At 59.4% G+C, this 21,629-nt stretch overlaps 1 protein-coding gene across 5 annotated transcripts; it reads left to right on the forward strand.

Moving 5' to 3' along the window:
- The first annotated feature begins 1,005 nt into the window (after positions 1-1,005).
- On the forward strand, positions 1,006-21,248 carry Mllt6 (MLLT6, PHD finger containing). Of its 5 annotated transcripts, none has more exons than XM_013149586.3 (20): positions 1,006-1,163; positions 2,506-2,585; positions 2,961-3,015; positions 3,167-3,276; positions 4,329-4,432; positions 4,570-4,663; positions 6,491-6,724; positions 7,111-7,209; positions 8,957-9,182; positions 9,948-10,562; positions 11,049-11,230; positions 11,330-11,438; positions 12,608-12,674; positions 12,797-12,942; positions 13,310-13,507; positions 13,592-13,680; positions 14,587-14,936; positions 15,308-15,398; positions 17,047-17,379; positions 17,933-21,248. In XM_013149586.3, exons 1-20 carry the CDS (start codon positions 1,055-1,057, stop codon positions 17,972-17,974), a joined length of 3,333 nt encoding a protein of 1,110 aa, XP_013005040.2. In that variant the 5' UTR covers positions 1,006-1,054; the 3' UTR covers positions 17,975-21,248. The 5 variants fall into 5 exon arrangements, with proteins under 5 accessions (XP_013005040.2, XP_063107528.1, XP_013005041.2 ...); XM_063251458.1 differs by having other exon boundaries at positions 8,957-9,098; XM_013149587.2 differs by having other exon boundaries at positions 6,494-6,724.
- The last annotated feature ends 381 nt before the right edge of the window (positions 21,249-21,629 follow it).

The following is a 21,629-nucleotide window of genomic DNA, read 5'->3' on the forward strand; positions in this document are numbered from 1 at the left end:
CGCATCACCACGGTCGCCGTCTCTTAAACGCCAGGATGGGGGGCGGAGTGGGGTCGGGGAGGGGCCGTTCAGTCTCTGCGGGTGCGGAGCCCTAGGACGGGCGCGCGCGCGGGGACCTGGACGGGGAACACCTAGAGGGCACAAAGCTCCGCTCTGCTCCCCACGTTCCAGGCCGCCGGCACGTACTAAACGCTCAATAAACTAGCGTCGAACGAATCACAGCACAGTGCCTGCGGTCCTGGGGCGGCCACCGATCGGCGCCCCAGGACGCGCCAGGGCTCGCTGTCTACGTCGCTCCTGGTCTTTTTTTGGTGCCCCTCATCATCACCCTTAAATTTCTCCGCGGCTGTAAAACCGACTCAGGGACGACGACCCGGCGGGCGTGGGCGAAAGCTAGGGAGAGAGCCCCCGGGAGAGCGAGGCCGAGGGATACAAACAGCGGGAGGGCCGGCGCGCAGAGGTCGAAGCCCGAAAGCCGCGAGCGCCGCGGCGGAAAGCGCCCTACCCAGCCGGCTTTGTTCCCTGAACCTAAGACTTTACCCGGCGGCGGGCGCGCGCGGGGCGCGGGGGCGCGCGGCCATGGCTGCCGCGGCCGGGCAGGGGGGCCGGGGGGGCGGCGCGTGAGCAGGGGGGGCGGCGGCGGAGGCGGCAGCGGGCGGGCGGGCGGGCGCCCGCGAGGTGCCACTCGGCGCCTCCCCCGCCGGCCCGGCTGCGCGGCGGGCCCGGGAGCCGGCGCGGGGTGCGGGAGCGGCCGGCGCGCGGGCTCATTGTTGGGGCGCCCGGCGGGGCATGAGGGCGAGCGCGCGGCGGGGGGGGCGGCCCGAGCGAGCGAGCGCGGCGGCGGCGGCGGCGGAGGAGGAGGCCGCCGGGGCGGAGGGGGCGGAGGAGGAGGAGGAAGGAGGCGGAGGCAAAGAAAAGACGCGGCGGCGGCGGCGGAGGAGGGGGCGAGGCGGCGCGCGGCCCCCGCTGCCCCCCGCCGCCGCGACCCCCGCGCCCCGCCGCCCGGCCCCGCGCCCCGGCCCCGGCCCCGGCCCCGGAGCGAGTTCATGGGAGCATGAAGGAGATGGTAGGAGGCTGCTGCGTGTGCTCGGACGAGAGGGGCTGGGCCGAGAACCCGCTGGTCTACTGCGATGGGCACGCGTGCAGCGTGGCCGTCCACCAAGGTACGGGGCCCCGGGGTGGGCGCGCGCGCCGGGCGCCCCGGCCGCGCCCTCCCGAGCTTCCCGGGGCGCGCGCCCCTCCCCCACACCTGGCCAGTGGCGCGGCGCGGGGCTCCCCCCGCCGGGTCCTGCCAGACCGGGTCAGGCATTGTTTTCTCGCCTATTGTTCCCGCCCCGCGCCCCCCACCCCAAGTTGAGGGAGTTTGGGGAGAGTCCGGGGAGCGGGCGGCTAACTCCCTGCGCCCGCGCCGCGGGTGTCGGGACGATGTTTACCTGCGCGGCGTCCCCTCCCGCCCGGTTATTTTGGTCCCGGCTCCGGGAGGAAGAGGTCAAGGGGGGGTCATCCCCCCGCGCTTCCGGAGGCTGGGAGGAGCGCACTGGGGAGGGAGGAGGGAGTCCCCGGGGAGCAAGGACTCCGGGCGCCCTCCAGGGAGGAGCCGGGGACCGGGCGCGGGCGCGCGGGGGGCCGGAGCGCGGGGCGGAGGCGCGGAGTTTCCCCCGGCAGCACATGGCTCGGAGTTAACTCCTTGAGGAATCTTGCCCAGGGCGCAGGCTGGCATCTCCCGCCTGCCTGGCACGGCCAGCGGTGCTCCCCCTTTCCGGGACAGCCCTTAAAGTGGTGGCCGCCTGCTCTTCCCGCCACACGCCTCTCGGGGACCTGCACTCGCACCTGCCCCGGTGCTTGACTTTTGACCTGCACCTGTGATAGTTGAGAGACAGAACGGGAGGTCTCTGGACCCCGACTTCCCTGCCCGGTCCCTCACTGGCCCTTTAAGAGGTGCCCCCCCCATAACAACAAAACGTGTTTGACGTTGACAAGTGGTGTTTCTCCTTCCTGATGGCTTTGGGAGCCGGGGAGACTGCCCGGGGGCGGGAGCGGGATCCGGGTCCAGAAAGGGCGTGGGGAGGATCTTGTAGAAGTTTAAGGTCAAGGACTCAGAGTTCCCGCCAGGTTTGGAGTTGAGTTGTAGTTGTGTTTTAGGGGCCGGCCTTTGGCTGTTGGGCGTTCCTAGAGATCCTGCTGTGTTACATAGCAGATGGGGAGCACCCCCCAGCCCTTGCTGGAGCTGGCTCTAAACCTTTAATTTGTGCATTTTTTTTTTTTTGAACCAGAGTCTCGTTGTGTATCTCAGGCTGGCTTTAAACTCTGTGTATGAATAGTCCAGGCTGGTCTTGAACTTGGTGATCCTCCTGTCTCAGCCTCCTGAGTGCTGGTGTTACACTCAGGAGGCTGAGATCACAAGCATCCCTAGCTCTAGTCCTTTAGACTCCCTCCCTTCCCCCAGTTCCTCTGGGAAAAGGCGCTGGCTGACAGCTTTGCTCCCGACTCCTCCCCCACCCCTAGCTTGCTATGGCATCGTCCAGGTGCCAACGGGACCCTGGTTCTGCCGGAAGTGTGAATCTCAGGAGAGAGCAGCCAGGGTGGTGAGTGCCAAGCAGCTCCCCTCCCCCATTCACCTGAGCGGCTCCTGCAGGGTGGGACAGGGACGGGGGTGGGGGGGGTGGGGGTGGCTGGGCTCTGTCACCCTCCCAGCCTGAGACTTCCTGCTGCTGCTCACCTATCACCAGCCCCATCTCAGCATCCTCCCGCCTGGCGAATGTGGTTTTTATGTTTGAACTTTTTTATTATGAAAAGTTTTCAAAGCTGCTAAAGTAGAGGGACCCCAAATCGGGTTCTGTCACCTCTCAGTCTTCCTGAGCTCCCAGCCTCGGGCCCCATCATTTCATCTGGGGTCCTTTGAGTGGGGGGAGCCCCCCCGACCCCATACATCCCCATCCCTGTGTGCCTTGCCTTGACAGAGGTGTGAGCTGTGCCCGCACAAAGACGGGGCGTTGAAAAGGACCGACAATGGAGGTGAGGGGCAAGGCCGGGAGGCAGGGCTGGAGGGGTCCCCAGGTACCTTGAGACTGGCACTGGAACCCGTGGGAAGCTGCTGGAGGGGGGTGTGGCAAGGTTGGGCATGTCCATCTGTCTGTCCACTGAGGCCAGCCCTGCACCGCCCCAGGCTGGGCGCACGTGGTGTGTGCCCTTTACATCCCTGAGGTGCAGTTCGCCAACGTGCTCACCATGGAGCCCATCGTGCTGCAGTACGTGCCCCATGACCGCTTCAACAAGGTCAGCAGCCACGGGCCCCTTCCCGTTAGAGAATCCCTGCATCCCTCTGGCCAGTGGAACTTGATTCTGTCCAATAGCCACCTCCAGGGAACTCCTGCAGTGGACAGGTGCCTGGTGGTCCTGGCATTGGTAGGCTGCCATCCAGAAGTGGGGCTGGAAGGTGCTTTGTAGCTGGTCATGCCTGTGGTCTTTCAAACGACTCTGTCATTTCCTGTGCGTCATCTGGGGCAAGACCCCAGCGCACTGTGTTGTGCAGTGATAAAGGCCAGGTGCAGTGATGCACACCTGTCTTCCCAGCACTTTGGGAGGCCGAGGCAGAAGGATCCCAAGTTAGTTCCCAGTCAGCACAATTTCATGACTCTGCAAGACCCTGTCTCATAACAAAAAAAACACAGGTGTGCTGCTTGGCAGTAGAACTCGGTTTTTTGTGTGAGGAGAGTGTAAAACCAATAAACAGCTCGGGAAGTAAACACAGTGGCATAAGCCTGTGAAGGAAATAAAGTGTGGAAGGAAGGAATTCCTGGGGGGAGCTTCCTTTAGATCAGGTGGCCATGTGCTGAGTATTCTGCTGGTGGGTTTTTCTGGTGCACACAAATGGGTGCTCAGCTGTGGAGCTTGGTCTTCAGCTAGACAGTGAGGCCCAGGAAGCAGAGTGCTGGGCAGAGGCAGCTTTGAGGGTGAGGGGTCCCAGATCTCTGGTCCTAGACAGGAGAGGTGGAACACACAGTGGCACAGAGTGGGATGAGCTCCTGGGCACCGGCAGCAAGCCAGCCACAGTTGCTAACCTTCATGGCCCAATGAGGACCATGCTGTCCAGTACGGCAGCCCCTGGCCAGGAGTGGCAGTGGAAATTTGCTAGGACTCAGTACAGCTGAGAACACAGTCTCCCTCCTCGAAAGGGCCCAGCAGCCCCTAGAACACTAGTCTCCTGTCTTGGACAGAGCAGACACCCACTGGGGATGGGGGAGGATGGAGACTCCAGAGGGAGCCCCCGGTCCCACGGCAGGCAGGAGGGGCTCTGGGAGACAGAGCCCTCACGCCGTGTCCTGCAGACCTGCTACATCTGCGAGGAGCAGGGCCGGGAGAGCAAGGCGGCCTCGGGAGCCTGCATGACCTGTAACCGCCACGGCTGCCGGCAGGCCTTTCACGTCACCTGGTGAGAGCCATCCCCACCCAGGACTGTGCCCTGGGCTGCTGCGGGTGAAGGAGGAGGAGTCAAGGTGGAGGCTGCTCTGGTCCCGCCACCCCACTGTCCCTGAGTCCCTGACCGCTGTGGCTTTTCCCCTCGGCTAGCGCCCAGATGGCAGGCCTGCTGTGCGAGGAAGAGGTGCTGGAGGTAGACAATGTCAAGTACTGCGGCTACTGCAAGCACCACTTCAGCAAGATGGTGAGGGCCGGGCCTGGCGGGGTGGTGGGAGGGCCTGGGCTTGGCAACCTAGCCTGGGTATCATCGGTCACACCTGGCCCATCGCAACCTCAAGTTGCAGGCAGCTGGAAATGAGTCTGACATACCCATCTATGCGGCGTCCAGCATCTACCCTGCCCTGGTCTCTACCACAGTTTTGGTGGTGGTGGTTTTGTTGGTTCGTGTTTTGACCCAGCTGGTTAACTGAGGCTCCCAAGCTTTCGTTATCTAGTACATGGCTGCCTGTGGGCTTTGGAGCAGGCTGTTTGCTTGGAAAGCTGTTTGGGCCTTGGGGAGAGCCAGGCTTGTACACAGGAGTGGCCTGGACAGTCTGAGATGCCTGGGGTGGCGGAGGAGCATACGGTGACTCCCGCCCCCTTAGGGCACTATCCCTTGCCCGGCGTGTGTGTGTGTGTGTGTGGGGGGGGAGCACAAGCCCCAGAGCTGTAACACTCTGCTGTGATGGGATTTGTCTTTTAAAGAGCCTATCCTGGCGGCTTGCTGGGAGGCCTGGTGTAAAGCCAAAGCGGGCAGCAGTGAGGCAGCTGGCCAGGGTGGCTAAGGCTGGGTGCTGGGCTGCTCTGGGTAGACAGGTGGGAGGCCAGGGGATCTAGAGGGCCTAGGCTATATACCCTGAGGAGTGCCATGGTGAGGGGCACCTCAGCTTCTGTGGCCTGCACCCACATTCCGGCTGGCCCTGCTGGCTCTGCTGGTGCCTGTTGCTTCGGGATCAAGGTTAATAGCCTCCCTCTCTTTACCGTAATTGGCCACGAGTATACAGTCACTGGGCCAGGGCTGGCGGGGACTCGGGGTGAGGTGTGGAACTGAGTGAGGTTTGCAGCAGGTGCCAGGGGAGCTAGAGAGATTGAGGAGAGGCATACACGAAGGCAGGGTGAGCTGGAGCCCCCAGGGCAGGGCAGAGGAAGCCATGGAGAGAGAGGGTCTGGAGCCAGGCAGGGGAGCGGGTGGGGTGGACGAGGCCTGAAATTAGCCCAAGGGTTTGGCAGTGAGGAGCGAGCTGGCAACCTGAGAGCGGCAGCTTCGGGCCTGGCCAGGCAGGAGTGGAGTCAGTTGGGGTGAAGGGAGGGGCCAGCTGCCTGGCTGGAAGGAGCCTCAAAGCAGTTGTGGGCTATTCGGGTTTTTGTTATTTTGAGACAAGGTCTCCTTATGCAGTTCAAGCAGACCTTGAGCTCACTGTGTAGCCTAGGAGGACCTCAAACTCTCAGCAATCCTCCTGCCTCAGCCTCCTGAGAGCTGGGATTACAGGTGTGCACCATTGTGTGAAGCAGCCTTTGTGTGGAGGGAAGGGATGGTGGCCAGGGTGATGATGGGGAGTGCCCATGAAGGTACCTGTGCATCTTCTACCTGAGGAAAGCAGGCAGCAATGGGCTGCTCAGAGAGCCCAGGAGGGCCAGAAGTTTCCAGGAGAGGGTGGGTGTGAAAACGGGGCCCTGAGACTCTTCCAGGTCTCAGTCATTGAACCTAACACAGGATAAAGCAGGGCAGGACCGGGTGTCATAGTGCATGTCTGGCATTCCAGTGCCATTTTGGAGGCTGAGGCAGAAGGAGATCACTGAGTTCGAGGCCAGCCTGGGCCGCATAGCAAGACCCTGTCTGGAAACACCACCACCAAAAAAAAAACAAAAGGCTGCAGAGAAGCTGCAGGATCTGCAGCTTTGCAGGTAGAACAGAGCTGTGAGGTCCGGGCTGGGCAGATGGGGCCACCCCCCGGCAATGGCAGGACCATTAGTTGCTGTTCCTAGTGCAGTGAAAGGAGGGGTGGGCAGTTGCTTCCAAATCTCCCCCCAGAAGACATCCCGGCACAGTGGCGGAGCGGGAGCGGGAGCAGGCGGTGGCAGTGGAGGTGGTGGAGGCAGCAGCAGCAGCAGCAGCAGCAGTGGTGGCGGTGGCAGTGGTGGCAGCGGTGGAGGTAGCACAGGGGGAGGCAGCAGTGGCTTCGTGGCTGGCAGGAGGAGCCGGTCAGCCTCCCCCTCCGCCCAGCAGGAGAAGCACCCTGCCCACCACGAGCGGGCGCCCAAGAAGGTGAGCACTCTTCAGAGGCCCTGAGGTGTCCCCAGCCCTGGAGCTGGTTCCTTTCCTTCCTGCCATGCCACTTCGGGGCAGGGGGTGCCGAGGAGGTAAGATGGGAAGTCCTGGAAGGGGCCATGAGACCTGCTCTTCTGCATCTCCCCCAGGGCAGGATCATGTCCCCTCTGGTCCTGTGTCCCAGTGTCCCAGCCCCTCATAGATGTTCTTGAAGGTGTGGACACCATCTCACCAGCCAGTAATGGGACAGGCTATTTTTAGCTGGCAGGGAGAATGAGGGAAGGGGCCCTTGGCTCTCGGAAGAGCATAATGAGCTGCTCCAGTCTGGCGAGAGTCCTGGACCCTCCTCAGAAGGACATGGTCATCTCTCCCTCCCTCCCCAGAGTCGGAAGGACAAAGAACGCCTTAAACAGAAGCACAAGAAGCGACCCGAGTCCCCTGCCAGCATCCTGACCCCGCCTGTAGTCCCCGCTGCTGACAAGGTACTGGGGTGGCTATAGGGGGCAGGGTTGTGTGTTTGAGTCCCTCCCTCCCCAATCCTGCTCACCTGGTGCTGACTATCCAGGGCCGGGGTGCCACCACCTGTCATCCGTCACCCAAAGACATCTGCCTCTGTCCTGAGGCTTCTGCATTGGGCTCAGCCCTCCAGGGAGAGGCAGAAGGCCCCTCAGGGGACAATTCAAGCCCATTGCCCAACCCCTATCTCACTCACACAGGTCAGAAGGGCTGGGAGTGCTGGCTTGGTGGCAGGGACAATCCTGAGGCCCACATGTGACACGCTGGTATCCATGCAGCCAGGGCCACATCTGGGTAGCAGAAGCTTGGGCACCCTCAGCCAGGGAGCCGCTGCTCTGGGCCAGGGTGGCCTCTGCCCACCTTATGCCCTGCCTGTCACTCCACTGCCCAGGATGCTTGGCAGAGCTCAGGCATCCGGGCATCCTAGCTGAGGCCCCGATCTCAGGTTTCCAGGGTGACGTTGCTGTGGCAACTGTCCCAGTCACCTCTGCCTGCCAGGGTTCACCTGGGAAAGTGTGTCCCATGCACCCCAGGCCTTTCCAGGGGCCTGGGGGTTCCTAGGAACCCCTGTCCCCTAGCAGTGTCCTGGGATCCATCCCCTCCCCATCCTGCAGCGCTCTGCCGCCCTCCCCCAGCCCCCAGCTCCAGGCTCCCGGCTCCATACCACATCTGGTTGCCTTCAGAACTCCAGCTGCTGAAAAGAACAAAGAGGAAGACAGGGACCGGGCTTTGCCAGCGCCAGGGGGGACAGCGCGGGGCACTCACCCCTGGCCATCCTCCAGAAGGGAGGTGCACAGGGAGGGCTCAGCTCATCATAGGATGACCCTGCACAGTGGGTGTTTCATGAACCCATTGTTCAGTGAGTGAGGAAGTTGGGACAGGGTGAACTGGCCTGCGGCAAGAGGTACAGAGGGGGCTCTTCTGCCTGACGCTGTGCACTGTGCCCCACCCAGCTCCTCAGAGCTCCCACATCCAAGGACTTGTCTTGGGGGCCACTAAGCTTAACTGCACACCACGGCATGGCCAGTTGTGGCCTGCCCTGCCCAGGTCCCTGGACCCCAAAATCGACCGGCTATTTCAGCACAGCATTGCAGCTATGGGCATGCCGATGAGGATGTGCAGTGACCCAGGAACAAGAGGGCCGAGGAGCCGGGTGTGGTGGCACATACTTGGAATGCAAGTGATTTGGGAGGCTGATGCAGTAGAGTTGCAAGTTGAAAGCCAGCGTATGGCAATTTAGCAAGAGAGACTCCAAACAAAAAAACATGGATATGCTCAGTGCAGCGACAGGCCTGTGAGCCCTGCAGTCCTGATGCTGTGGCAGAGATTGCCTAAGTTCAAGCCAGCCTGGGCTACAGAGTGAGAGCCTGTCTCAAAAACAGCAAACAAAAGAGGGCAACTGGATAGCTCCAGGGTGGAGCCCTTGCCTAGCAAGCACAAGGCCCTGGGTTCTGTCCCTGGACCACGAAAGAGAAAGGCAGAGAGCTCCGCTCTGGGCTGCCTGGGAGGCTTTGCAGCAGTGGGAATTCTGGGTTTACTCATGTCTTTGATTTTTTTTTTTTTTTTTTGAGATAAGGTCTTACCATGTAGCCCAGGCTGACCTTGAACTCTTGGTGATCCTCCTGTCTTAGCCTCCTAGTGCAGAGTTCCCACTCATTTATGTGTTTTGAGACAGTGCTCCACATCTGCCTCTTTCTCTCTGCCCTCTGCCAGGTCTCTTCCTCAGCTTCTTCTTCCTCCCACCACGAGGGCGGCTCTCAGGAGACCTCGGAGAGCAGCAGGGACTCCAAGGGGAAGAAGTCTTCCAGCCACGGCCTGAGTCACAAAGGGAAGAAGCTGAGCAGCAGTGGGAAAGGTGTGAGCAGCTTCGCCTCGGCCTCTTCCTCCTCTTCCTCCTCCTCCTCCTCCTCCTCCTCCGGGGGGCCTTTCCAGCCTGCAGGTGAGTGGGACCTCCCCCTGAGACCAAGCCGCAGCCTTGCCCTGGCTTCCTTAACAAGGGCTTTTGCATAGTAGTTTGCATCTTGTTTGCTTGCATTTATTTATTTTGGCTTTTTTGAGACAGGGTCTCACTGTGTAGTGGAAGCTAGCCTTGAACTCGCTGTTGAGCCAAACCTGGGCTTGAACTTTGCCAGCACCCTCCTGCCTCAGCCTCCCAAGAGCTAGGATGACAGGCGTGCACCACCATGCCCACCTTACATCTCGTTTGCTCTTGTTAATCAGTGTAGGAGAAAGGAAATATTCCCAGCCATAAGCTCCTCCCTGGCACCCCTCGTACCCAGCTCTCTGGACTTGCGACTCTCCTCAGCTGGAAGGGCTCGCAATGTGTTCATTGCCCCTCTCCAAGAGTGCCGCAGGGACCATTGAGAGCACAGCACCAGCATTAGTGTTGGCTCCCAGGGTGGGAGTTTCCTTTGGACACAGCCTGGCTATGTAGTCCAGGCTACCTTTCAACTCACTGTGTAGCCCTGGGTGGCCTTGAACTCAAGGTGATCCTCCCACCTCAGCCTCCTGAGTTCTGGGATGACAGGCATGGGCTGCCAGCCCAGCCCTTCTCTCCATTTGTTACTGGTGGGCAAGCTGGGCAGGTCTTCATCCCAGGACTCTTGAGTGGGGCGGGGAGACACAGCCTCTGCCACTGCCCACCACCCAGAGTGCATGACTGGGGGGTGTGTGCCAGGCCTGATCCCCTTTCCCTTGTGTGTAGGCTCCTCGCTGCAGAGCTCCCCTGAATTCTCCGCCTTCCCCAAGCTGGAACAGTCGGAGGAGGACAAGTACTCCAAGCCAATGGCCCCCACCCCATCAGCCCCACCCTCACCCTCCACCCAGGAGCCCCCCAAAGCTGACCTCTTCGAGCAGAAGGTGGTCTTCTCCGGCTTCGGGCCCATCATGCGCTTTTCCACGTCTGCCTCTGGCTCGAGCCGGGCCCGGGACCCCTCCCCGGGGGACTATAAGTCTCCCCACATTTCGGCGTCAGGGACATCAGCCAGTACCCACAAGCGGATGCCCACCCTGAGCGCCACCCCTGCGCCCACTGAGGAGCCCCTGGAGCCAGGGCTGAAGGAGAAGAGGCACAAGGCCAGCAAGAAGAACCGACATGGGCCTGGCCGGCCAAAGGGCAGTCGGAACAAGGATGGCACGGGCACTCCTGTGGTTCCCATCCTGCCTGCTGCCCAGCTGGCTGGCTTCACTGCCACTGCTGCCTCCCCCTTCTCTGGGGGCTCCCTGGTCAGCTCTGGCCTCGGAGGTCTGGCCTCCCGCACCTTCGGACCTACGGGGAGTTTGCCCAGCCTGAGCCTGGAGTCCCCGCTGCTGGGGGCAGGTTAGTGACCCTGAGGAAGGGGTGGTGACAGAGGTATACACAGGCAGTCAGGAAGAAGGGGCTAGAAGCTGCCTCAAAGGTTGGGTGATACACACCTGTAACCCCAGCACGGCTGAGGCCAGAGGGCCACAAGTTCTAGGTCCTGTCTCAAAATAATAAAAGGGGCTGGAGAGAGAGCTCAGTGTGAAGGCTGTAGGTTCAATCCCTGGTACTACAAAAGGAGAGGGAGAGAAAGTAAGCTTGCCTCAAAGAAAGGGTGGAGGTGACGATCACCTTGACACAGGTCCCAGGACAACCTGTACAGTTGTCCTGGGAGACAGTGGTGTTGATTGCAGGAGAGACCTGCAGGTTTGGGGCAGGGCAGTCTAGCATACAGGTACATGAGCCGCAGTAAGAAGTCCGTTAGCCAGGTCCCTAGTGTGTCCTGGCTGTCCCAGGCCCTGACCGAGGTAACTGTATTACCCTGTGTTCTCCCCGTGTCTGTAGGCATCTACACCAGTAATAAGGACCCCATTTCCCATGGTGGCAGCATGCTGCGGGCCGTGTGCAGCACGCCCCTCTCCTCCAGCCTGCTGGGGGCCCCCGGCACCTCTGCCCTGCCCCGGCTCAGCCGCTCCCCTTACACCAGCACCCTGCCCTCCTCTTCCACGTCCATCTCCACCACTCAGGTGAGGCCCTGTTCTGCTCAGCCTTCCTGGGGTATGCTGCTCTATGACAGGGGACCTCGGCCTTGGTTAAGAACCACCCCCGCCTATCATCCTTCTCAGGTGTTCCCCCTGGCTGGCTCTACCTTCAGCCTCCCCTCTACCCACATCTTTGGGACCTCTGTGGGCACCGTGAACCCGCTGCTCACCCAGGCTGAGAGCAGCCACACAGGTAGGAGCCTGGACTCATGTCCTCACCTGGACCTGAGAGGGTAACAGGGTTTGATGGCTGCCCCCTTCCTCTGGTCAGTGCCCGCCTGATGGAAAAGAAACAAAACTTCACGGGGTATTCTGGGGAGGAGCACCCCAATTTCAAGGCCAACTAGGGCCATGTGTGGAGGGAGACCTTGTCTCAAAAATGTAAAGGCTGGGGATGCAGCCCAGCATCTTGGAGGCCCTGGGTTCCAAAACCAAAACAGAAGGGGCCAGGAGGGCAGAATTACTACCCCGTCTGGCTAGAGAAGACAGAAAGGACTTGAGACAACAGGGCTCAGAGCCTGGGCCAGGCCCAGTGCTCTGGTAGCATTGCCACCCAGTTGGCATGTTCTCAGAGCTCCGAGGTCCCCACCCCCAGTCCAGCCTCTAGTTCTGCTTGAGTTAAGGGCCCCCCCCATTCCTAGGAGTTGGCCCAGCCCTTGAGAGCTGATTGGTGGACTTGCACCTCCGCCATCCGGTGTAGGGGCGGAGCTTAGCCACAGGCATCCAGTTAGAGGTAAACTTTAAAGGGGCCACAGGTGGCACATCTGTGTAGTCTCGGTATTGGGGAGGCAGAGGCCGGAGGAAGTCAAGGTCAAGCGTGGCCTGGGCAAACCCTGAGACCCTGTTTCAATAAAAGTCGGGTGATGCTGAGGATGCAGCTGAGAGAATGCCCAGTTCAATCCCCAATACCAAAGGGAGGGGGTCCGATTCTAGTTTTAAGACATAACGGTTACATTTTCTTAAACTTGGAGTAGAATTCTGTGGCCCAGCAGTTTTGCCTACTTGGGACTTTAGGGATATAAAGTCATGCTAGTTACTGTTAGTCATTAAGGCGGCTGCCTGCCAGCCAAGCCCTCCAGGCACACACTCCACCTTAATCCCCCATGTCGGTCCTAACTGCAGTCACTTCAGATGGGAGGTCACCCAGCAAGGCAGTCAGGTTACTGCTCAATCGAGGTTGGCATCCATCTCAAATCCCAGTAACTCAAACTGGGAGGTGGACCCAGAGGTAGTCCCCAAAAGTCAGGGTTTCCAAGCCTCCTCCCCGCGCTCCCTGCGCCTTGCCTCTGGGATTGGGGTGTCAGGAGGGGGTCTGTGCTGCGGTCCCAGATCGCGCTGACCTGTGCCCTCCCTCCTTCCCAGAGCCAGACCTGGAGGACTGCAGCTTCCGGTGCCGAGGGACCTCCCCCCAGGAGAGTCTGTCTTCCATGTGAGGGAGGGAGCGGCCGCCGGGGAAGGGGACAGGGTGGGGGCGGGTTGGAATCCCCTTGGGGGAGGGGGCCTGTGTGGGGGCGTGGAGGAGCCTGAACCTGCCTTCCCTCCTGGACTCAGGTCCCCTATCAGCAGCCTCCCTGCACTCTTCGACCAGACCGTATCTGCACCCTGCGGTAGCGTCCAACTGGATCCGGTAGCCCCGGGGACGACGAACATGGAGCAGCTGCTGGAGAAGCAGGGCGATGGCGAGGCCGGCGTCAACAGTGAGGAGGGTGGCCCCTGGCGGGCGGGAGATCTGCCCTGGGGAGGCCTGCTCTGGGCTGCAACCATTGCCTCCCAGGCTTTTCCTGGCCTGACCCTAGGGTCCAGACTGCCTGAGCCCAACTACCACCCGCACCCCTTCTCGGGTCTGCTGGGGACGCCCCGCCCGGGGTCCGCACACTGGTGGTTTCCAGGCGCTGGGCTGTCTCAGCATCCTTAAGGTCCCACCCCTCTGGTTCCCCTAGAGGTCCGGGGCACGCCCCTGATCCCTCCATTGGTCGATCTGTGGTCCCGCCCCCTCGCGCCCTGGGGTCTCCGGCCCAGGCCCCGCCTCCCAGCCCGGTTGCCGACTCTCCTGCTCCCTCGCAGTTGTGGAGATGCTGAAGGCGCTGCACGCGCTGCAAAAGGAAAACCAGCGGCTGCAGGAGCAGATTCTGAGCCTGACAGCCAAGAAGGAGCGGCTGCAGATTCTCAATGTGCAGCTCTCCGTGCCCTTCCCCGCCCTTCCCGCTGCCCTGCCTACCGCCAACGGCCCTCTAGCTGGGCCCTATGGCCTGCTTCCCCAAGGTGAGGGGTCCTGCCCAGCCCAGAAGTGGGAGTCTCTGGCTGCCACAGGGCCCCTTCCAACCCTGGCTGCCCTGCCTCCCACAGCCAGCAGCAGCGACTCCCTGAGCACCAGCAAGAGCCCTCCGGGCAAGAACAGCCTTGGCCTGGACAACTCGCTGTCCACGTCTTCGGAGGTGGGCGCATGGGGACAGGGCTGAGGGGGGAGACTGCGGGTCCCCCATCCCATCTCTACCCTGCACCTATTGGAGCCTGGGCAGCAAAATGAAGGGTTCATCTGTTCACCTCTTTATGAGGTCCTGCTTCCTGCCGGGGTCTGACTGGCTGGGCACCTTGCGAGCATTGCCAACATGAGCCTCCTGAACGTGGGCTCTGCACAGGGTGAGGGCTCAGAGGGCTCCACATTGAGGGCCCTGAGGGAGCGGCAGCAGGGAGAGATCCTCTTGGATTCCGGCTGGTTAGGGAGGGCCTGTGAGAAGCGTTTATTATAGCGCCTCACACGAAGTAATCCCTGTGTAATTGCTGGTGGTTGGAGTAGCAGTTACTATTGTTATGTTGTGGTTACCATTGGCTTCCAGCAAACTGGGCTCTTATGCTATTCTTTCTGCTGCTGGGACTTGAGCTGTCATGATTCGAACAGTAACAATGTTAATTGCCCACCTGCCCTCTGTCCCAGCGGGTAGTTTATTTAGTCTTCGAAGTGACCCCACAGAATCAGTACTGCTGTTCTGCTAAGTTGAATCCAAGGCCGCCAAGTCCCTGCAGTACTCAGTAGATTGCCTCACAGCCCAGCCTTAGCGCTCTGTTCATCATGAGATGGAGTCACAGGGGCCCGGGGCAAGCCCTGGCTTCTGAATCAAGGTCACTGCATTACCTCATTAACCACAGGTGACGGGGCTGGGTCTCCAGGAAGTGGGCAGTGACATGACTTTCAGATAGGGTTTGGATTCTCAGCCTTTCTTCTCGGCCTGGTTTCTTCCCAGGCCGCCTTAGGGTACGGCGGGGGGCCGTGCTCTGGTGGGTGCCAGGCTGGGAGCTGGGAGGGTCGCTGATCCTCTGACCCCCGTTCCCCTCCCCCCCAGGACCCACACTCAGGCTGCCCGAGCCGCAGCAGCTCATCGCTGTCCTTCCACAGTACGCCCCCACCGCTGCCCCTGCTCCAGCAGAGCCCTGCCGCCCTGCCCTTGGCCCTGCCCGGGGGCCCCGCACCGCTCCCGCCGCAGCCACAGAATGGGCTTGTCCGGGCACCCGGGCCAGCAGGGCTGGGGGCTGGGCCTGCAGCTGAGGGACTGCTGGGGGGGCTGGCCAGCAGTGGGGGCCTGCCCCTCAATGGGCTCCTGGGGGGGCTGAATGGGGCTGCCGCCCCCAACCCTGCAGGCTTGAGCCAGGCTGGTGGGGCCCCCACGCTGCAGCTGCCAGGCTGTCTCAACAGGTGAGGGGGCGCTCAGCCCTGAGAGGGCTCGCGAGGCTGAGTCGGGAGGGTCTGCCAGCACGTCTTCCTCACCAAGGAGTATGTCCACCAGCCCCCAGGGCAATGGCCCTAGTGCCCTGCCGGCCTCTGGGCACCCTAGGCTGTCGTCCCTCAGTGCCTTAGGAGCCCCACCTTGGTTGTCTTCCTCCTGGGACAGCTTGCCCCCCCCCTTCTGTCCTGTTCCTCCTTCTCCTCCTCCTCCTCCTTCTCCTCTGAGCTCTGTGCTCCAGACCGGCACCTCTGCCTCTCACCCTGTCTGAGGGAGTAAGGGAGCCTGTGGGTGGGAGGTGTGCGCCTGTCCCTCCCAACCAGATCTGTCTGTCCTGCCTCAGCCTCACCGAGCAACAGAGACACCTCCTTCAGCAGCAGGATCAGCAGCTCCAGCAGCTCCAGCAGCTCCTGGCCTCACCGCAGCTGACCCCGGTACTATGCCTCTCCCCCACACCGAGAGACCTGGTGGGGATCCAAGCTGGGCAGGGATGGAGCCTGGGGCAGCAGGCAAGGGGTGAGGCCGTGCCCAGGGTCCTCTGACTGCTGGGGAAAGGGTGCAGCGAGACCCCATATACATGAGGGAGAAGGGAGCTGAGTGCTGGAGTCCTGGCCCTGGGTCACCAGGGGATTCACAGGGTCTCGGAGAAAGGTGCCTGGGCAGGTGGTGCCACCCCAGCCAGAACGATGTTTTGAGGTCTCCACTTCTGTTTTGCTTTCAGGTTATAGTCCAAGAAAAAGGACTTTACCTTTTAAAACTGAGAGAGGGAAATGTTGGGCATGGTGGTGACATGGGCATGTATCTACAGTCCCAGCACTCAGGGAGGCTGAGGCAGGAGGCTCTCAGGCTCAAAACCAGCTTTGGCAACTTAGTGATTTAGAAAGACACTGTCCCACGTAAAAAACAACAGAAAGCTGAGGATGTAGCTCAGTGATTCAGTGTGTACCTGTATGTATGAAGCTCTGTTCAGTCTCCAGAATTACAGAAAATAAAAATGAGAGGATGTAAAAACAGGAAAAGTTAACATTTTCATATAAAAAAACAGAAAGACCAGAAAACAGCTGATTACTTACGGGCCCAGATGAGAACCAGAATAGGAAGATTTTTATAAGGTAAATTTTGATCCATTATTTTGACCTTAGGAACACAAAATGCTTTATTCCTCCCCCGCTTCCCCCATATACTGGGGATTGAACTCATGACCTCAAGCTTGCAGGATGGGCACTTATGCCACTGAGCTAAACCCCTGGCCCCGCAAAATACTATAATTATTCAAGAGTAAAATGACTCTTAACAGTAAAAGGATGGGGAGTTGAAACTACTGTTGGCTGGTTGTGGTGGGGCACATCTATAATCTCAGCACTCAGGAGACTGAGGCATGAAGATTGTCAGGAGTTTGAGGCCAACCTGGGCTATATAGTAAGTCCGAGGCTAGCCTAAACTTGGGGTCCATCACCCTCGCAGCATTTGTGGTTATTTAAGCAATGGAGGACTTGTATTAGTGAGCAGGGCTGGGGATGTCACAGTCCACCCTTGGTCAGCAGTCCCCAGATGACAGATGCTGACTGTATGGAGCTGTTTTCCTGTGTATGTCTTTTGTTTTGTTTTGTTTTTGTCTTTTTGAGACAGGCTCTGTCTATGCAGTCCAGGCTGGCATTGAGCTCACTTTGTAGCCCAAGCTGGCCTTGAACTCACGTCTCCTGCCTCAGCCTCCTGAGTGCTGGGATGGCAGGTGTGTGCCTCCAGGCCCATCTTGTATGTGGTTTTTTTTTTTTTTTTTTTTTTTGAGATAGGGTCTTGCTGTATAGGTCAGATTGCCCTTGAACTCCCTGTGTTGACAAGACTGACCTCAAACTTAGCAACCCTCCTACTTTGGCCCTCTGGGTTGTAGAATCATGGCCACATGCCACCATGCCTGACTGTTTTCTTGTTCAGATGGGGAGACTGAGGCCTAGAGTATGTTGTTAAGAGACAGAGACCTGATGTGTGCCCCACCCCCACCACTTCCTGGGACTTCGGGGTGGTGGGCAGGGCGGCCAGCAGTTGGGGAGGGACTACAAGGAGCTCTCTGGCCCCTTGCAGGAGCACCAGACAGTGGTCTACCAGATGATCCAGCAGGTGCAGCAGAAGCGGGAGCTGCAGCGGCTGCAGATGGCCGGGGGTTCCCAGCTGCCCATGGCTGGCCTGCTGGCCGGAAGCTCCGCCCCATTGCTCTCAGCTGCATCCGCGCCTGCTCTGCTGCCCGCTGGAGCCCTGGTGGCCCCCTCACTGGGCAGCAACACGAGTCTTATGGCTGCAGCAGCGGCAGCAGCAGCTGTGGCAGCGGCGGGAGGACCCCCAGTCCTCACTGCCCAGACCAACCCCTTCCTCAGCCTGTCGGGGGCGGACAGCAGTAGCAGCGGCCCCAAAGGAGGGGTGAGTAGGGAGTCTGGGGCCTTCCTGGCTACCTGCAAAGGGAGGTAGGGGGATGGATGGTCGGGACCTCTGGTGCAGAGCTAGGAAAGGGTTACTGCGAGTGGGAGTGGTGGGAAAAAGGCCAGTTAGTTAACAGCCTTCCACCAGGTGTGGTGGCACCACCTGGAATCCCAGCACTAGGGAGGCTGAGGCAGGAGGATTGTTGCAAGTTTGAGACCAGCCTGGGCTACAAAATGAGCTCCAGGCCAGCCTGGACTACATAGAGAGACCCTGACTCGAAAAAAACCAAACCAAAACAAAAAAAAAAACATATCATCAAAGAAGAAAACAAATAAACCTTCTCCTGGGGTGACCTGTTAGGAAGAGATGGCTCTCTGGGGGCCAGTGGGAGAGGGCCACAGAGCCTGACCCTGGAAGCTGTCCTTGGTGGCCACGTGCCTGTTTTACTGCTCCCTGGCGTGCCAATGTTAGAGTGGGGCAGGAGGCCCCAGCTGCCTCCCCTTCTACACCCAGGAAGCTCCTAAGGCCCCAGCCTCCCTTCCTCTCTTTCCAGACTGCTGACAGAGGAGCCTCAGCCAACCAGGAGAAAGGCTAAAGCCCATCATGCCCTTCCTGAGCCCTGCATGGAGGGGACACGTCCTGACTAGAAGGGTCCAAGCCTGGAGCAGGCAGCTGGGCCCAGGCACTGGCGAGCCCGGGCTGGAGCCCTTGCAAAGGCCAGGGGCGCATGGGAATGTGTTGCCTCGGACCAAGGCTGGGAGGGCATCCAGCCTGGGACCCTTCCTCTGCGCTGGCCACCGCGAGAGGCCATGAAGGGGATGCTGGGGTGGTGTGCGTGGGGGGCTTGGACCCGCCACATAAAATGGATCAGCACTTAAACCCGAGAGAAGAGAAGGGGTGGCCCTGAGCTGGCCCTGAGTGGAAATCTAGGGAAGAACGGTCCCCCTCGCTTGGGAGTTTCTGCTCCACCTGGGCGGTGGCAGAAGGGTCCAGCGACTGTTTCTCACTATCCCTTTCCTCACCCAGGGTCACAAGCTGAGCTTGTAAAAGCCCACAGATGGGAGCTGAGGAAGGGCAGGGCATCAGCACCAGCCAGGCCCCTGGCGCCCCAAGGGGCCCAGCAATGGGGGGAGGCGCTGGCTGTCCTCAGCACCCCTCCTTGTTTGCACTATTGGCTTGAGGAGTGTGGAGGCTGGGGAGAGGCACGAGTGTGTGAGTGTGTGTGCGTGGGAGTCTGTCGTGTGTCATCTGTCTTCCTTCCCCTGGGCCTGGGGCAGCTGAGGGTAGGGATGGGAGCGCCGGTTGGTCGGCAGCAGCAGGGACCCAGCTCTGGTCTGTGCCCTCCCCACCTCCCGCACCTTGGTACCAGAGCATGGCAGGGGCTGGGCTTTGAATCAGGGTGATAGCCTGCCTTCCCTCCCCTACACCCCACTTGGTCTCAGGGTTCCCTGACCCCCTGCTAGTTTGACCTTTCTTCCTTGGCCTGAGGGGAGAAGCCCTGGAACTTGGGGGAAGGGACAAGGCGGGTAAAGTGCCACTTTTAGCAAAAGTCCCGTTTGCAGACTTGGCCAGCCTGCCTCCTGCCCCTACAGTCACAGAGCCACTAAACCCACCTCACCGCTGGCCCCTCGCCCGCAGCTGTGTTGGGGTACAGGGGGCAGTGCTTTTCCTAGCACTAATTTGCCTGGACCTCCGGCATGAAGGTCAGGTGGGTAGCTGTTCAGTTGCACTGGGGTGGATGCCCCTTCTTCTGTCTATTCGTCCGTCCGTCCGTCCGTCTGTCTGTCCATCTGTCTGGCTTGCATGTGTGCATAACTGTGTTTCTGCTCGGGGTTTTGTTGGGGGTTTTTTGGTTGGTTTTTTTTTTTTTTTAAATAAAGGAAAGAAGATGTGTATATTTTTGGCAATGACAGAAATGTAGTGCAGATATATTTTTGCCTGTGCTGCTTAACTGTTTTTGTTTTTGTTTTTGTTCTTTTTCTGATACAGAAAATATCAATATTCCCATTGATAAGACTTTGTAAGCTCTTAGGGCGCTATGGACAGGGTGGGTGGGAGTCCTTCAGAGATTTCTGAGGCACTTGCAAGGGCTTGGGGGTGGGAAGAAAGGAACAGTTGTGATGACCTCAAAATCCTCATTTTTTTTTTTATTAAATGCTAAATATCAGTTAGACATGTTAGAACTGGGCATTTTATTCATCTTGATCTATTCTGCTCTTTACTGCCCTGTCCCCAAAGTGATCCAGAGATTCTCCACAGAGTTGTTCCTTCACACCCTGCCTAGCCCAGGGCTGAAGGCTACTTTGTCCCTTCCCTCCCAGCAGCAGAAGGGAAAGGGCATTACACCCAGGCTTTGGCAGGAGGCCAGGAGTGGTTTAGTGCACTGGAACCCAGACACCCGGGCTTGTCCACCCCACCCATCCCAACCCAGTCACCTGCATCTCCGGCTCTGTCCCTCAAGTTTCCCAGCCCTTAGGCTGTGGTGGGGAGGCTGGACTTGGGGACGTGGGACACAGGCCCATTAGGAGTCCACTGGGAAAGCTATGAAGTCTCCTTGGGACAGGACAGACACACAAGGCAGCTGTAAGGCCCTCTCCCTCCCCCGGCCTCCTTCAGCTGACAGCGAAGTGGGGTGGGGTGGTGTGCAGATTTGTGGCATTCTGGGGGAAGGGAAGGATGTGGTTTGCAGAGTGGAAGTGGTGTCCGCGAGTGCTTGGCTGGAGCTCTGTCCCCACCCTCAGCAGGGAGATGTGAGTGGGTATGTGTGCCAGGCCCCTGCTGGCCAAGGGGTCACTCCTGGAGTAGGGTGTGTCAGCTGACCCCTTGCTTCCCTGGTGACAGTTGGCAGGCCCAGATGGGCAGGGTACCCCAACCTAACTACCACCTGTCTGTCTGCTCTTTAGCTCTCCTGTAGGTTTTGTGAATGCATATGTGTGTGTTTGTGTGTGTGTGAGAGAGACACAGGCTATACCTACGCTGGGAGTTTGTCTTTAGCTCTGAGCTGATGGGTCCTCTTCATAGACAATGACACTTCAAGGGGTGCCTTTAAAGTAGTTTGTCCTTTGTGGGTTTCAGGCTCTGGGGTCTCTTGCTTTCTTGTGGAATCCCTGACTGAGGTTGGTGAGGGGACCCTTGTGCCGAGACCTAGGAAAGCAGTCACCCCAGACTCAAAGAGCCCAGATTTAGGGGGTGCATAAGCCAGAGTTGGCTCTGAGAAGGAGTGACCTTCAAGTGACCCTGTACCAGGCTGGAAATGCTGGACAGGTTTGCTGAGACCCAGGCTCCCCTGCAAGCTTGCAGCGTCTTCCCGGTCTTCCTAAGTCAGGGTGAGGGGTGGCAATGTGTCCCCTGTTCTTTATCCCAGTGTGTTCTCCTGGAGAGAAGGGTGGAGGGGCTTTCTACTGGGGACAGGAAGGTAGGGCCAAGCAACCCTGGATACCCTCCCAGCCACACAAAAACACATTCTCACCAGAGTTGGCTTTGTCTTGCTTGTCTTGCTCTAAGCAGTCAGGTTAGTGCCCACAGTAGTCCACTGCCCACTTTCTCCAGCCCAAGGTAGGAGAGGGGTGTTTGGAATGCAGATCCAGACCCCAACCTCCTCTTCTATCCTAGCCTGTTTGTAGCAGACCCTTCCGAGGGGGTAGAGAGGGGAAGCTTCAGTTTGCAAACCCAGAGATCCCTTTATCAGTCTTTCTAAAGACTCCTTTTTATCCTCAGCCCAAAAAGCAATGCTCCCACCCCATATCTCCAAGCCCAGAATTGTGCATAACCCAGATCTTGTATCTTTGTATAACGGATGTTATTTGTACGAGGAGCAGTTCGTAAACAGCACTTGTTCTTTTAATAAAAGACTTTTACAAAAAAAAAAATTCCAAAGAGAGACCCTGCTTTGTGTGACTGTACTAAAGGGGAAAGGGAGGTGGCCTTCAAGGGAGGCCTAGGGGTGGCCCCTGACCATTCTGCTGGAAGAGCAACCCACTGCCTGGGCATTGGGTGGCGCCTGCTCCACACGAGGACGAGGATGTGGAGCCACTGGAAACTGCCGCTTGGCAGGTCTATTGCCCCTACCCATACTGCAGATTGAATAGAACCCGCCTATTTTGTTGTTTACTCAGCATATTGCAAAATTGCCCAGGCTGCGCTGGAACTCACGACCCTCCTGCCTCAGCCTCCCAGTCTCTGCGATTGTTGTTAAGCTGGTTGAGTGATGAGCCATTCCCACCGTGCACTTTCAGGGACGCAGTGTCCGC

The sequence above is a fragment of the Cavia porcellus genome, unplaced genomic scaffold, assembly GCF_034190915.1.
Source record: "Cavia porcellus strain 051 isolate PalLab524CR breed Dunkin Hartley unplaced genomic scaffold, mCavPor4.1 scaffold_6, whole genome shotgun sequence".
Lineage (NCBI taxonomy): Eukaryota > Metazoa > Chordata > Mammalia > Rodentia > Caviidae > Cavia > Cavia porcellus.